Here is a 16710-nt window from a genome sequence, read left to right on the forward strand (position 1 = left end):
GCTGTCCTGAAAACTAGAGGAGTTATATTAGATGTCCTGATTATTTTCACCGTCTCATTGTTATTCTACTTTCTTTGGTATGTTTTTATTTCTCAGTCTCTGTTTTTTTCTCTCTGATTGTGATGCTCCTCAGGTGGAGGTTCTGATTGCCATCAGCAGTGTGACATCCCCGCTGCTCTTTTCAGCCTCTGGCTTCCTCTCGTGCAGCGTGATCAACTTTATTGAAATATTCCTTTACGACGTGCCCACAGCCAAAGTGAGTTAAATCAAGCATGAGTGTGTGTGTGAAACATTTAGGTAACTAATTGTGTGTAAATCCAAATATGAATAAAGAAGCACAGATGTTAAGAGCATCATAAGTGATAAATGGGCAAATTTTTCTGATTTCTTCTGCGTGTGTCTCAGCAATCCTATGACATCCTGCTGTTGATTCTGATGGTGTTGCTGCTCGTGCAGGCAGTTCTTACTTCAGCCACTGTGGTGCACTGTGCAACATACAAGAGTCACCTCCATGCAAGGGCTTCAGAATGTGAGGAGAACATGATGCTGACCGCAGCTCATTACCATGAGGTATGACAGGTGCTGAGGGTGTAAAACAGTTGTAAACCTGCTGTTTGAAGTGGGTTTCAGTTTGTATTTAACACCACGTCTGTCCTTCTCCATCTTTGTGTTTGGCTAGCAGCAACAGATTCCCAACGGAACACTGCAGGATCATGACAAAGACAGAGCCTGGAAAGCAGTTCTGGTCCAAATGGCTCAATGAAAGGTTCTGTTGAATACACAGAATTGCATCCTGGGTTGAAAGCAAACATTTTAATAAGGTATTTAGAATATGTTTGCAACAGGTTGGCTGATGGGAAGATTGGATTGAAAAGAGGAGAGGACAAATGCAAATGAAGTCTAAATACAGAGGAAGAGAGGTTAGGTTTGTTGCATAAAAAGGCATTTAGCACTTTGTTGATTTGTGTGTCTTCTGCTTTTTTCTAATGACTTGTTATTGTTCTTGAACGCTAAAAGTAGTTTTTTCTGCATTTAATGACTGATGGCTTGTCTAATTTTTTTTTCACATTTATATCATCAAATACATTTAAATGATGTAATTTACACAAAGGTGAATTGTTTCCGTGCAAGTATAGACTCCACCACTCATAATTTTCACAAATGTGAAAGATAGTAAATGGTACAATTTAAAACGAAGAGATTTTGCTATCAATAAAAGTAAAAGTAACATTATCCTCAGGATCTTAGTGGAAACAGGTTAATTACTTCTGATTCACACTTGCAAACATGTGTTGTGATTGAAATGACATTCTGCATTAGCGTAAATATTTTCTTTGAATAAATATGTGTTTGAAATGTTTATGGGCTGAATGTTTTTTGGTTTTTTGTTGTTGCTAAAAAACTGCCAAAGTTCTGCTAGAGCCTGCTCAAAGCAGGTTACAGCGGGGATGTCACACTGCTGATGGCCACACACACACACACACACACACACATTTAAACATATATATATATATATATATATATATATATATATATATATATATATGTATATATATATACATATATATACATATACTTCTCCTTGAACCGTCACCTTATCGTGGTGGAGGAGTTTGAGTGCCCTAATGATCCTAGGAGCTATGTTGTCTGGGGCACTTTGTGCCCCTGGTAGGGTCTCCCATGACAAATCGGTCTTAGGTGAAGGGTGAGACAAAGAATGGTTCAGAGGATCTTTCATGGATGAACTATCAAGGAGTCGGAGTACCCGGCCCGGAGGGTTACTGGGGTCCCACCCTGGAGCCAGGCCTGGGGTTGGGGCTCGTGAGCGAGCGCCTGGTGGCCGGGCTTTCGCCCATGGGGCCTGGCCGGGCCCAGCCCGAACCGGATATATGGGCTCATCCAACTGTGGACTCACCACCTGCAGGAGGAACATGAAGGGTCTGGTGCAATGTGGATCGGGTGGCAGACCGAGGCGGGAGCCTTGGCGGTCCGATCCCCGGACAAGGAAACTGGTTTTTGGGACATGGAACGTCACTTCGCTGGCGGGGAAGGAGCAGGAGCTTGTGGCAGAGGTTGAGCGGTACCGGCTAGATATAGGCGAACTCACCTCGACACATAGCATTGGATCTGGAACCCAAGTCCTTGAGAGGGGTTGGACACTCTCCTTTGCTGGAGTTGCTCCGGGTGAGAGGCGGAGGGCTGGGGTTGGCTTTTTGTTAGCCCCAAGACTCTCTGCCTGTGTGTTGGAGTTTACCCCGGGGGACAAGAGGGTAGCTTCCCTGAGCCTTCGGGTCGGGGAACCGGTCCTGACTGTTGTTTGTGCTTATGCGCCAAATATCAGTTCAGAGTACCCACCCTTTTTGGAGTCCCTGGGACGAGTGCTAGATAGTGCTCCATCAGGGGACTCCATTGTCCTGCTGGGGGACTTCAATGCTCACGTGGGCAATGACAGCATGACCTGGAGGGGTGTGATTGGGAGGAACGGCCCGCCTGATCTGAACTCGAGTGGTGTTTTGTTATTGGACTTCTGTGCAAGCCGCAGTTTGGCCATAACGAACACCATGTTCGAACATAAGGATGCCCACCGGTACACTTGGTACCAGGGCAGCCTAGGTCGCAGGTCGATGATAGACTTTGTAGTCGCATCATCTGACCTGCGGCCGTATGTTTTGGACACCCGAGTGAAGAGAGGAGCGGAGTTGTCAACTGATCACCACCTGGTGGTGAGTTGGATCAGATGGCAGGGGAACATGCCGCGTAGACCTGGCAGACCCAAACACATTGTGAGGGTCCGCTGGGAACGCCTGGCAGAAGAACCTGTAAAGACGGTCCTCAACTCCCACCTCCGGTAGAGCTTTGACCGCGTCCTGAGAGCAGTGGGGGACATTGACTCCGAGTGGGCCTTGTTCCAGTTTGCGATTGTTGAAGTGGCTGTTGCTAGCTGTTGTCGCAAGGTGGCCGGTGCCAGTCATGGTGGCAACCCCCGTACCCGCTGGTGGACACGAGAGGTTCGGGGAGCCGTCAGGCTGAAGAAGGAGGCCTACAGGGCGTGGCTGGTCTGTGGGTCTCCAGAGGCAGCAGACAGGTACCGGATAGCCAAGCGGGGTGCAGCAGTGGCAGTTGCCGAGGCAAAATCTCGGGCGTAGGAGGAGTTTAGTGAGGCCATGGAGAAAGACTATCGATCGACTCCAAAGAGGTTCTGGCAAACTGTCCGGTGCCTCAGGACAGGGAAGCAGCAACTCGCTCACACTGTTTACAGTGGGGATGGGGAGCTGCTGGCGTCAACTGAGGCTATAGTCGGACGGTGGAAGGAATACTTTGAGGAGCTCCTCAATCCCACCTACACGCATTCCGAGGAGGAACCAGAGCCGGGAGACCTGGGGATGGACTGTCCAATCTCTGGGGCAGAAGTTGCTGAGGTAGTCAAACAACTACACAGCGGCGGAGCCCCAGGGGCGGATGAGATTGGTCTTGGGTATCTCAAGGCTATGGATGTTGTAGGGCAGTCGAGGTTGACACGTCTCTGCAACATTGCGTGGTCATCGAGGGCAGTTCCTGTGGAGTGGCAGACCGGGGTGGTGGTCCCCATCTTTAAGAAGGGTGACCTGAGGGTGTGTTCCAACTATAGGGGGATCACACTCCTCAGCCTCCCTGGAAAGGTCTACTCCAAGGTACTAGAGAGGAGGGTCCGATCAATAGTTGAATCTCAGATAGAGGAGGAGCAATGTGGTTTTCGTCCTGGCCGTGGAACTGTGGGCCAGCTCTATACCCTTTCAGTGGTGATGGAGGGGGCATGGGAGTTTGCCCAACTAATCCACATGTGTTTTGTGGATTTGGAGAAGGCTTATGACCGTGTCCCGAGGGGCACCCTGTGGGGGACGCTCCAGGAGTATGGGGTGGGTGGCTTTCTGTTAAGGGCCATTCAGTCCCTTTACCAGAGGAGCGTGAGTTTGGTCCGCAGAGCTGGTAGTAAGTCGGACCTGTTCCCGGTGAGGGTTGGACTCCGCCAGGGCTGCCCTTTGTCACCGGTTCTGTTCATTACCTTTATGGACAGAATTTCTAGGCGCAGCCGTGGTGTGGAGTGTGTCGAGTTTGGTGGCAAAAGAATCTCGTCTCTGCTTTTTGCGGATGATGTGGTCCTCCTGGCTTCATCCAGCTCTGACCTTCGGCTCTGGCTGGGTAGGTTCGTGGCCGAGTGTGAAGCGGCTGGGATGAGGATCAGCACCTCCAAATCTAAGACCATGGTTCTCTACTGGAAGAGGGTGGCTTGCCAACTCCGGGTCGGGAGAGAGATCCTACCTCAAGTGGAGGAGTTTAAGTATCTCGGGGTCTTATTCCCAAGTGAGGGTAGGAGGGATCGGGAGATCGACAGGCGGATTGGTTCAGCATCTGCAGTGATGCGGACGCTGAGCCGATCTGTCGTGGTGAAGAGGGAGCTGAGAGAGAAAGCCAGGCTCTCGATTTACCGGTCGATCTACGTCCCAATCCTCATCTAAGGTCATGAGCTTTGGGTAATGACCGAAAGAACAAGATCGCAGGTACAACCGGCCAAAATGAGTTTCCTCCGTAGGGTAGCCGGGCTCAGCCTTGGATATAGGGTGAGGAGCTCGGACATTCAGGAGGGACTCGGAATAGAACCGCTGCTCCTCCGGATCGAGAGGAGTCAGTTGAAGTGGTTTGGAATTCTGGTCAGGATGCCTTCCGGACGCCTCCCTGGGGAGGCGTTCCATGCATGTCCTGCTGGCAGGAGGCCCCCGGGTCGACCCAGGACACATTGGAGAGGTTACATCTCCAATCTGGTCCGGGATTGCCTTGGTGTCCTGCCGGAGGAGTTGGTGGAGGTGGCCGGGGAGAGGACGGTCTGGAGCTCCCTAGTTGGGATGCTGCCTCTGCGACCCAGACCCGGATAAGTGGAGGAAGATGACGACAACGATATATACATATACATATATACATATACATATATACATGTATATATACACATACATATACATACATATGCATATGTGCATATATATATATATACATTTACATACATATACATATATAAATAAATACTTTATATATATATATATATATATATATATATGTATATATATATATATATATATATATATATAAATACATATATATACAATGTACATTTGTATTTATATAAATATATATATATATATATATATATATATATATATATATATATATATATAAGGATAAGGAAAAACATGAGTGATTTACTGAGTGCACATTGCTACAACATACACACACAAATATATTTATTCTGCTTTAATAATAGCAGCTTTATTTTCTCCTGGTGCTAATGTTCTCTGATCCATTAACTTTAGTACATTCTGACCTTTTCATAGGTTTTATCTTAAATACTTTTTTCCTGGTGATTGTGAGTCATAATAAAGAGAAATCTCAATAAAGATCTGCACATGTAGACAGCTGTGGCACAGAATTTATGTCCAACTGAGTCAAAACGATGCTCTCTATTCTTTTAATGTTTAAATGATGAATCAAAAATGCTTCTTATCAAATGATTTTGCAACCTCTGTAAAGTTTGTGTGGCCTTGTTTAACTTCTTAATAATATAGAGATGTTCTTAAAATACAACCTTGTTCCAAATGTTAGTTATTCTAAATGAGGATGAATTTATCCAGATGTTGTTGCTCATAACCGCTCTATTGTGTAAAAAAAATTCCACTAGTGTCTTCTGCAGTCAAATAATTATAAGTAGTGCTTTTTCACAGAAGAGTGTTCATATTTGTAGCTTTAAAAGCTGGAGCTTTATTTTCACCAACCTATTTCATAATTGCATTAATGCTTGACCGAGGAAGCTCGGGTTTCTTATTGCAGGATTCATCATTGATTATTTTAGTGCTCAGATTTCCAGGAGGATGCTTAGAAAAGCTCATGGCTGCAGGACAAGTTTTATTTATTTCAAAATGTGAGCATTTAAATAATATAACTCTTAAAATATTACATTGATCATTAGGTGTGTTACAAGTGTGAAAATATATTTTTAAATGCATAATTAGCGTGTATCCTTTGGAGATCTGTCTAAACTTTAGTGTCTAAAACTGTGTCTTTAGCTTCCTTTATTCCACCATTACAGGAAGCTGCGCTATATTTGGAAACAGTGCGTGGAGTGGGTTCACCAACCGGCGGAAACCGGCTTGAGGGGGAAAACTGACTTGTAGTTTGGTTTGGTGGCTGAGCACAAGACGCGCGCGCACAAAGGATGAGTCAAGATCAATAATCCCAGCAGTGAACCAAAAATCTGTCTACTGCAAAAAATAGTATAAAGGAAAAAAACTTACAACGCTTCTGATTTTGTCCTTGTCCGGGATGTGGATTGAAAAATAATCTGATAAACTACCTGTGGATCCAAAACTCTTGGTTTTGCCACCAGGTTGCAAGTTCATATAGGTTCTTTTAAAACCTTTCAGTGGAGCGCAGATGGAGGAGGAGATGCTGCTCGCCTCACCCGTGCGTTTGAATGACAGACATCTTTCCCATCACTTCCCTTCATGTGTCCCAGCCACACACCTCCAGATGATGGACGTGTTGCAGAAACCTATCAACGAGCTGCCAGCGCCTTGCTGTTTGGTTGTGGACTAAACAAACAGGATTTGAATTATAGCCGGGTCCAATTGAGCCAATTGGAGGGGCTAAAAGTGACCTAAAACATGCGTGATTATAATGTTTTATTGAAGATTAAACCCGGATGTAAATAAATGAACCCTGATCTGAACCATTTTTCTTTGTTCTGCTTCATTCAACTGAAATCTGTTCTCTCATCTTCTGTTTGAGGAAGAGGCAGGGAAGAGGAGGAGAGATGAGAGGAGAGGAGAAGGTTGGAGACTCTGAGGGAGGGGAGCAGGGAGCGGGTAAGGCGGAACAATCCTCTCCAACCCTCTCTGAGCTCGGATCCATGCTGTAGCTGCTCGCCCGCACTGCAGATTAACTCTTCCCGCGCTGGGAGACGCTGCAAGCCGCGGTGAGTAAATTTTATTCTCATCATCCCGCTGCCCGCACATGACGCCGCGATGTGAGGCTTGTCAGGTCCGGTTAGGAGCAGATAGACAGCTGATGCAGATGGAGCCGTTGCACTCTTGTCTCGTGCTCGCGCGCACACGCACAGACTTCCCTGACACGGAGCGATCCGCTGATGTTTGGCAGCTCGCCGCCGGCTTTCCTGGAGCTGTCCGCCACTCAGGTGCTGAAGCAGCGCGTCATCCGCACGCAGCTGCGGTTAAACTGTCATCTCATGTCTCCTCCTGGTCGCGATCGTCCCGGACTCATGGAGCCTTCAGAAGTCTGACCAGCTCTAGGACATTATGATCTTTTCATTTAACCTTTGTACTCTGTGGAGACTTGCTTGGGAACAGAGTCATTCATCACGTTTTTTTCTAAATTGTGAAGCCATGCGATCACATTTGTTTCCTCAATGTCAGAGAACAAGTGGCGTTTCCCTCCTGAAAGTTCTCTCCTCCTCTGCCATCATCTAGTAAATAATAAACAGAGTTCTTCCGCTTTGATCCTGGAGCCTATAACTGTGTTTATTTATGGGTGCACTGGTTACACTGCAGCTAAAAAAGGCGGGAATACCGGTGCATCACCCGTCTGAGGAGTATAGTCTGTCAGGACAAAAGCCATGAATCCCAGACAGCTCGAGAAATGTGTCACTGCTCCTTTAAATCTAAATTATGCAAACTTTACCTCTCCTCTGATCACCCTTGAGGCAGTTTAAGGATAAAGTTAGGAGCAGCCAGTAAAGAGGAGGGTTGCATGCTTCGATATCTACAAAAGGAACATCTTGTTCTCTATCGTAATTGCTATGTTAAATATGAAACTGCTCCTAAAGGTTCCTCTATTCCTGATCACTCATCATGTGTGCCTAAGTCTGACTAGAGTGCACTAATTGCCCCTTGCATAACAGACTAAAGATTCACCTCTCTAAGTTATTAAATATATCTCACGACCCTGGTTTAGAGAGCTAGGATGAGCTGCTCCTTGTGTGATCAGGGTGAAGAGGGCAGAAAAAGTGGAAGAGGACTAAGAACTGTTGATGCAGCAGTGATTTATTCCCATTCATTCATTTAACATTCATATAACCTTCATGTAAAATGAGCATGCTGCAGGCACTTGTCCTGCGCTCTGGTTATGCATACTGCAAACTTTTATGAACACATAAAAGCATGAAGAGGTGGTGATATCACTGACAACGTCTAGGTGTGAATATTCTGTGTCACATCAGCACCCAGGAGGGATTGATATCAGGTTCGACTAATCACCTTCTGTCTCACAACTTTTCCATTTGTTTATTTTAATACCGGTGAAACAGAATAGAAAATAAAACAATAAAAAGTCATGTTCCAGCTTTAATATTTTAAGTTAGAATTTCTAACCATTTCTTTATTTGTTCTTTTATCCAAGAAACCAGACTTTATCATAATCCCTTAATGATCAACATGAAGGCTTTTCAGTATTTTTATGTAGATTTTGGCTCCATTTTCATTTTTTGTTCAGCTCTTATGCATTTTGCAGTGAGTGTGTGTGTGATGTGGGGTGTGTGTGTGTGTGTGTGTGAAGTTTAAAGAGGGGGCAAACGGAGGACAAAAACTAGCAGATGAAATGAATCAGGAAGATATTTCTTTTCTCCTGAATTTCACACGAGGAAATTAAATTTAGTTTTACGCTTACAAACTTTTAAACTCTTAGTTGAGCTTTTAGGACATAAAGCACAATTATGCAGCACGTTGCTTGTTTTAGATCATGGACACAGCTGATTTGTTTGGCTTACTGATGAACCGCTCCTGTAGACACTAATGAAAGCTGAGGAGACATTTTAACTATTAGATTTGTCACATTGCGAGCGGGAGGAGGTTAGGAGAACACCAGACGACACGAGGCAGGGGCGAATTTAAAAAGTAAAATCCTTTATTTAGGATGATGAACCAAAAATCCAAAAAGGGCAGGAAGCCAATCAAAGACAGAGAAATAAACAAAAAAGCTCACTTATGAGCAGAGACCTGGGGGGACGACACAACGCTGACAAACAACAATGGACTGACACACATTGAGAGACGAGACTGGGTTTTATACACAGAGGGAAGCAATCAGGGAAACAGGTAGCAGATGTGTGGTGAGTGTGAACCAAAGTGACCAGGAGAGACTAATTAACTAAGTGGGAGAGAAACACATTGTACAAAAGGAAGATACTGACTTAATAGCATAAATGTACAGAGAACTAAAGGTAAGCAAACTAATAAACCTGAAACTAGAGACACCTGGGGGGAAACCAGGAGGGAGCTGGGGACCAAAAGGGGCACAGAAGACCAGGGGACACACGAGGGAAACCAGGAGGAGAACCTGGAGGAGGCTGGGGACCACAAGGACACAGAACATGACAAGATTAAGTTGTTAAAAAGACGAAAGCACTGAGAGGAGATCCGTTTTTTCCTTTTAGTTCTACTAAGTGTGCACTAGGGGGTGCTAAAAGCAAGCAAAACTGCGAATTGTGCTTTTAAAAGAACGTCTGCTTCCTGAATATAAGACATGAAGAAAGACGGGATGACGCAAGCCTTAGTCAGTACTGTGTGTGCTAATAAGATACATCATTGAAATAATCATACACAAAAACACATTTTTATTGCTCCCAACTTCTTTTTTGTCTTTCAGGATGGGATTGGTGGGATCATTTCTATACTAAAGCTCACATAACAACTCCTGAGCCCACAATTCCTCTCCCTGGGGAGAACAAGAACTCCCCCTAAACTCGGCTCATTCCTCAACCTGCCACACACAGAACTCTTGGACCAAGGTCAGACTCTTTAGAGTCAGAGTAAATCACAGAGATGCTCACCAGCACCTGCTCTTCTATAGGAGATGACCTTCGTGCAACTGCAAGAGAATCTAAGCTCTGAAAATCTCAAATCTGATTCACCGCTTTGCCTCAAATGGTGAGCAGGGCTGATGCTGTCCACACATTCTTGTGTGTGTCTGCTTCATATTGTTCTGACAAGACCCTAACCGCACCAGGAAGCATCCAGTCTCACCTCTGTCCCAGAGGGGCGTCGTAGACTCTCTCCTCGTTCCGCATGCAGAACATCCTCGACCAAAACCTAGACATGGCCACAGCGCTGCTCGCTGGTGAGAAGCTGAAGGAGCTCATCCTGCCGGGCTCCTCTCAGGATGAGAAGGGCGGGGCACTGGCTGGCCTAATGGTGCAGCTTAAACTGGAGCTACCCTTTGACCGAGTCGTTACCATAGGAACGGTCATCATCCCCATCCTCCTGGTCACTCTGGTCTTTACAAGGAATTTTGCAGGTGAGATTTACAGCAAATGGAGGTGAGATTTACAGCCACTTTTTGACAGTTTAATGCAAACTTGACATTTATTATATTAAAGAGACACGATGGCATGCAAACGGGGGAATACTGGTTGGGAGTTAAATAGAAGGAAGACTGGGATGGACTGTTGGAAGGAAAGTGACAGGGGAGTCGGATTAAGATGCAGAGTGGAGAAGATGGGTGGGATGCTTGTTTGTTGCTGAGTCAGACTTTCTGGTGCCGCTACTACCAGCTGGGACTCAGCGTTTAACTTGCACAGCAAGAAAAGTGTGGGTGTGAAGACAGTTTAACTTTTTCAAAAAACAAAAAGAATTTCCAAACGTTTTTAAAGCTAAAACCACCAAAGTGTCACGAGCTAATGACACTTTTCAAATTAAATTTCAGAAAATATGTTTTTTTTTATCAGAGAATCAGATGTTGCATCTCTAACTTCCTGCAGCACTCAAACAGACATGAAGTGATGTTCCCTTTTCCTCTAGTTGAATCTGACACGTGGTTATCATCTCAGAAAAGCGTTTGTGAAAGATACACAACACAACAAAAACACATAAACATGATTTTTAAAGATGCTCAAGGATTAAACTCTTCAAAAAATTGAACAGAAATGAGAGTTACAGCACTTTTTATTCATCAAGTTGAATTTTAATATGAAATAAAAACAGTCGGTAAAGAAATTGTCTGTGGATCTGCCACAACAAGGGTTAGCATTTCAGCTTTTGCTAGTTAGATACACAATTTTTCCAAATGTGTCGTATATTTTGGGAACAGAAAGTCGTAACTGAAAAAAAAGCAGCGAAAAGAACATCCATGATTCTGTTTTGTATTTTTTTCAAGCAACAATTAAGAAATAATGACTGTTTCTCCTGTTTCAGAGGAATCCATATACTGTTACACACCACACAACTTCACCCGAGACCAGGCACTGTATGCGAGAGGCTACTGCTGGACGGAGCTTCGTGACGCTACTCCTGGTGTGGAGCCTCACCTCTGGCCTTCCCTGTTTGAACACAAGTTCCTGCCCTATGCCCTGCTGGCCTTTGCTGGAATCATGTACATTCCAGCTTTGGGCTGGGAATTCCTCGCCTCCACTCGCCTCACTTCAGAGCTCAATTTCCTGCTTCAGGAGATTGATAACTGCTACCATCGAGCTGCAGAAGGTCGAGCTCCTAAAATAGAAAAGCAGATCCAGTCGAAAGGACCGGGCATCACTGAGCGGGAGAGAAGAGAGATCATAGAAAACGCTGAGAAAGAGAAAAGCCCTGAGCAGAATCTGTTTGAGAAATATCTAGAAAGACGAGGCCAAAGTAACTTTTTGGCTAAGATTTACCTGGCACGCCACCTGGCTATCATCTGCCTCAGTTCAATCCCAATTTCCTACCTGAGCACCTACTATGCTCGCCAAAGGCAGAATGAGTTCACCTGTGCATTAGGTGAACCGCCAGATATAAGCAGCTATCAGGAGCTAAAACTCAGGGTAAACTGCAAGCTGCCTGCTGTGCAGCTGCAGCGCATCATGGCAGCGGTGGACTTAGCCCTGCTTTGCACGATGAACTTCATCATCCTTCTAAACATGCTATATTTGTTTGTGGTGCGCAAGTCCAACTTTGTGTTTGACAAACTGAATAAAGTTGGGATCAAAACGCGTCGGCGCTGGCAGAAGTCCCCGTTCTGTGACATCAACATCTTGGCCATGTTCTGCAACGAGAACAGGGACCACATCAAGTCTCTAAACCGACTGGACTTCATCACTAATGAGAGTGACCTCATGTATGACAACGTTGTCAGGCAGTTGTTGGCTGCGCTCGCACAGTCCAACCATGACGCCACGCCCACTGTGAGAGAATCTGGGATACAAACAATCGATCCCAACATGGACCCTTCGGACCTCACAATGGGAGAAATGGGTGGAGAGCCGCTGGTCATCAAGAGGCCACGCAAAAAGATGAAATGGATTCCGACGTCGAACCCTCTTCCTCAGTCCTTCAAGGTAAACCCGCTGCTTGTAAATAATTCAGAAGTGATTCAACCTCACCAATCCAAGCTTAAAAAGAAGCCTTGCTAAAAATTCATGTTTGCTGCTTGAATGTAATCTATGCGACCTGTAAAATAATCATCTTCTTTGTGTCTTTTGTGATTTAAAGGAACCGCTCACTCTGACACGTTTGGAAAACAACACCAAGCCTGAGAAGCCCAAACCACTCAGACGCAAAACTGTGGCAGACAGTCTAATAGCACCACTGCTGGATAGCAAAGGCACACAATACCCTTCTACAAAAGGTATAGCTACAATATACTGAGTGTAGATTGTAAAAGGTGTGGAACACAGAAAAAAAAGACAATCGGTCACACACACAGAGTTTTTCATGCAGGCTGAACATGAAAACAGTCTCCTACACCTATGTCCTGCATTAGCTTCTGATAGAAAATAGACAGTGAAACACTAGGGTTTGAAAGTTCTGACAGATTTGCATCACACTGTCACTTAACATTCATGGACTCACCCATCTTGACTCAGGACGAGGAAGGGCTGTTGTTGGTTTAGGCCCTGTCCACACGTAGCCGGGGATCTGCCAAAACGTAGGTATTTTTCTACGTTTTGGCCTGTCATCCACACGAAAACGGAGTTTTTTCACACGAAAACGGATCTTTTTAAAAACTCCGGCCAAAGTGAAGATCTGCGTTTTCTCCGTTTTGGGTGTCTGCGTGTGGACAGACAAAACCGGAGTTTTAAGGTCCGCAACGTCACTTTCCGCGACAAAAAACTGCTGACATCACGTGTGCGACCTGTGTTTACACTAGCCGACAGCATGGATGCCCTCAGAGCTGCGCTCGTTTTATCAATTGTCCAAGCGCTTTTTGCTCGTTTGTTTTTGCAAGTGGAATTACTGCTCCTTGTGGAAGACCACAGACGAAGGACGAGGTTAAGAACGGGGGAAGTACTGCCGCCTACAGGTCTGGCATGTCCTTAACAACGTATTTATCCGGGTACGTGTGGACAGAGTTTTTTTTTAAACGAGGTGGTGTGGTTGCAAGTTTTTGGAAGGGCGGATATTCGTTTTTAAAAGAACCCGGCTACGTGTGGACTAGGCCTCAATGTCCAGGAAACAGAAGAGAGTGTCTTGGCTGGTAAAAGCTAACTGTTAACATTAGCAACTCCACCCCATGGCAGAACTCCTCCAGGCTTGAGTTATTTGTAGAGATAAAACATCCATGTTGCAGAGCAAACGTAGTGCGATGTGCAAGGCATCCATTCCTACTAGAGACCACAGCAAACGTAGTGATTAAACGAGTGTCACGCACCTTTAATTACTCTTCAGAGAGGCAACAGCTTCTTGTGGATGTAGAAAATGGGCAACATTGCTGCAGCACACCTTGATGCAATTAGCTACCAAACATTCTGGCATTTTTCCAGTTTTGCAGGAAAAAAAAGACCCTTTTCAGTTCACTTAGTGCCAATAATTAGCCTTCTTGCAATAGTATTCAATCATTTTGCAACATGATCTGTTTGTGTCGTTATTAGCAGACCTGAGTGGCGTGGACAAAAAGCACACACGAAACTTCTCCCTGGATGTCCATCCGTACATGCTGTCAAATCGTAAGCCCAAGGTGGAGCCTGTGACCTCCCTGCCACCAGAACACAACATGGACACAGTTTACCTTGAAGGCACACACACCATTGTTCATGTGTCCTGTGCACTTACAGGTATGGCTTATAGTAAGTTGTCCTAAATAAAGGAAATATCCAAGTTTAGCTCTCTATGACAATGAATATTTAAAGGTGTGGTTCACTAAAAAAACATTTTTATAATGAATATTTCTGATTATAATTGGTCACTGTGAGTTTTTCATGCAGGCTGAACATGAAAATAGTCTCCTACACCTATCTCCTGCGTTAGTTTCTGATAGAAAATAGATTGCGAAACTCCAGGATATGAAAAGCCTGACAGATCTACATCACATTGTGACTTAGCATTCATGGACTCACCCGTCTTGACTCACAGCAAAGAGGGCTGTTTAACATCCAGGAAACAACAGACAACATCCCGACTAGTAAAAGCTAACCGTTAGCATTAGCAACACCACCACACAGGAAAAACTCCTCTAAGTTTATGTTATTTGTGGAGACAAAACATCCATTCCTGGCAGAGTCACGTTGCTGTTATCCCATCTGAGGGCAGATATCCAAATATCAGGGAATAATAAGACTGCAAATCTTGCTGTTTGCTGCCACAGCAGACTTGTCTCTTCTGATCCAAACAATTGTGGCTTGCAAGGCATTCATTCCTACCAGAGACCTCTGCAAATGTATTGATTAAACAACTTTACTACACCTTTAAATATCTCTTTGCAAAGAGGTAATCGTGTTCACACACAGAGCGCAGATGTATTTTTTTATTCTAAAATATTATTTCTTCTCCCTACATGACACTCGATGCTATCAGAAACAAAAGTTTGCTCTCCAGAATCGACCAACACTGCCTTTTCTACAGAAACTCTGCCCACCACCACATATGTGAATGGCGTGAGCCCAAACCCTCCCTCTAGTGAGGATCCACTCAGTCCAAAGTCCTCCCCGCCACAAACGGAGCCTCTCACCCAAACGGAGAACCCTGATCCTCAGCCACCGCTGCTGACCAAAGCACCCCCACACCAGCTATTGAGCATTCATCACACTCTTTTTGAAGAAGACGAGGATCAAGAAAACACAAGAGACAGATTGGCAGAGAGACCCAGAGAGCTCATTGCTGCTGGAGAATGTTGAAGATTCTCTCCTGCAAACCATGAACTCTACAATCTTGACTACAATGTCGATCGACCCCAAACAACCTCTCATCCCCACTTTTTCTCCTCATAATAACATACACACTTTATAGAGGTAGATTGGGCTGGCTGCCAAGCTAGAAACAGAATGAAAAAGTGTGACTGTAAAACAAAAAAATAACTTTTCTGTGCCGAAAGGTGGAATATGCGTGCTTGTTCATGTAGCTCAATGCATTTCTGTAGGAAATGATGTCTCATCCATGTCTCAGGATGGCTGTGTTTAGCTTGTGTTTAGCTGATCACGCTCCAATGAAACCAGCAGTGATTTATTTCAACAGGGTGCTACAGTGCAGGGTCAAACAGCTGTAAGGAAAAGGCAGGAGAACGCTGAATGAATGAGCATTCTAACATAAAAACAATAGTGGCAGACACTTTTTAATTATGACTTCAGACACAATTTTAAACACATGAAAATGCTTGTGTCCCTTTATCCCACTTTAGCCAAGTAGAAAGGTAGCTCGTGCAATACAGTTGTTGAGGTCTGCACAACTAATATGCAAAAGATCACAATATATTTGTGGCAATAATGGATGCGCTTAGAACATCATTCTCCATAAATATGCTTTACATCTGTAGGCGCTGTATATGTGGCGTGTTTAAAATATACAATGTTTTTATGGCTTTTCATTGTCATCTCACGATTGCTATGGATACTTGACTACATGTGCACATGATTAATAATCACAAATTGGCTCACGTGAAGGAAAAACTTAAACAGTCTAGATAATGTATCAGATCTTGCCAATAAGGGAACATTTCAATGAAGAAGGAAAAAAAACCAGGTATGATGTGTGCTGCTAATTTTAGGGGCACTTTATTGTGAGGAATGGAAGAATACTTACAGGTAAATAACTTTTTTGGCCTTCTGGTGGCTTCCCTCCAGAGTGGTGTTGCGCAAAGTGAACAAGGCCATTTCAAATGACGAAGCTTGATTATTGGTTGTCCTTGCACAATCTGCAATTCACTCAGTAAAGGAAACCACAAAACTGAGGTCTTTAAGAAAAAAAGTATCTGAGACTTATTTTCACAGGAACCACGTTAGCGGGAGGTGGGAGCCTGTCACAATCCTCCATATGCATTTCTGCACTCAAGAAGTTCAGTAAAGGAAGAATATGTATTTTCTGGCACATTAACATGGCATCTGTTGTAAAAATACATATACAGCACTGTTGTTGGTCTATATATTGTTCACCTGATTTTCTAGGGCATTAAATGCACACATTGTGGCTTAGATAGGAAAACAGCACTTTTCCCACTCATAGTTTAGCTGATAATCTGACTTTTAAGGCTGCCTCAGAACCCCTTTGGTATACAACTCAAGCACACCGAAATGCATCCTCAAGCACTTTAAGACTAGTAGCACTAGTGAGTGTAAGAGCACGTTGTAACACAACTCGGCCTAAAACTCATTTCCTGTGTTGATTTTAAGGCTGTTGAAGAGATCAACCTCTGCCAGTAAACACTGAATACAGACTCTGATTGTAACCTGTGAAATGTTGTAGTACAAATACATTAAAACAGTTTTCTTTACAA

General features: G+C 44.4%; 2 protein-coding genes across 8 annotated transcripts in view; both read left to right on the forward strand.

The window, feature by feature from the left end:
• The window catches only part of mlc1 (modulator of VRAC current 1), a 5094-nt gene extending 3734 nt beyond the window's left edge, over positions 1 to 1360 (forward strand). For 2 of the 5 annotated variants that reach the window (XM_015964937.3, XM_070550705.1), the window contains exons 10-12: positions 134 to 256; positions 406 to 570; positions 680 to 1360. In XM_015964937.3, coding sequence (XP_015820423.3) covers positions 134 to 256; positions 406 to 570; positions 680 to 763 — 372 coding nt within the window. In that variant the 3' untranslated portion in view covers positions 764 to 1360. The remainder of the gene's footprint in view (positions 1 to 133; positions 257 to 405; positions 571 to 679) is intronic. The other 3 variants (XM_015964939.3, XM_015964940.3, XM_015964941.3) reach the window with 3 other exon arrangements.
• Positions 1361 to 5980: 4620 nt separating this feature from the next.
• On the forward strand, positions 5981 to 16702 carry panx2 (pannexin 2). 3 transcript variants are annotated; one of them, XM_015964944.3, is made up of 7 exons: positions 5983 to 7000; positions 9685 to 9965; positions 10045 to 10332; positions 11229 to 12343; positions 12498 to 12633; positions 13877 to 14059; positions 14799 to 16701. In XM_015964944.3, the coding sequence occupies exons 3-7, from the start codon at positions 10104 to 10106 to the stop codon at positions 15116 to 15118; spliced, it is 1983 nt and encodes a 660-aa protein (XP_015820430.1). In that variant the 5' UTR covers positions 5983 to 7000; positions 9685 to 9965; positions 10045 to 10103; the 3' UTR covers positions 15119 to 16701. The 3 variants fall into 3 exon arrangements, with proteins under 3 accessions (XP_015820431.1, XP_015820430.1, XP_015820429.1); XM_015964945.3 differs by having other exon boundaries at positions 5981 to 7000; positions 9685 to 10332; positions 13880 to 14059; positions 14799 to 16702; XM_015964943.3 differs by having other exon boundaries at positions 9685 to 10332.
• The last annotated feature ends 8 nt before the right edge of the window (positions 16703 to 16710 follow it).

Source organism: Nothobranchius furzeri, chromosome 4 (assembly GCF_043380555.1).
Source record: "Nothobranchius furzeri strain GRZ-AD chromosome 4, NfurGRZ-RIMD1, whole genome shotgun sequence".
Lineage (NCBI taxonomy): Eukaryota > Metazoa > Chordata > Actinopteri > Cyprinodontiformes > Nothobranchiidae > Nothobranchius > Nothobranchius furzeri.

Excerpts from the sequence above, each read along its gene's own strand:
- panx2 (XM_015964943.3), top strand. The coding sequence starts at position 10,104 with ATGCAGAACATCCTCGACCAAAACCTAGACATGGCCACAGCGCTGCTC. Across the intron at positions 12,634-13,876 it reads ACAATACCCTTCTACAAAAG|CAGACCTGAGTGGCGTGGAC; the intron begins GTATAGCTACAA and ends TGTCGTTATTAG. Across the intron at positions 14,060-14,798 it reads TGTGTCCTGTGCACTTACAG|AAACAAAAGTTTGCTCTCCA; the intron begins GTATGGCTTATA and ends CGATGCTATCAG.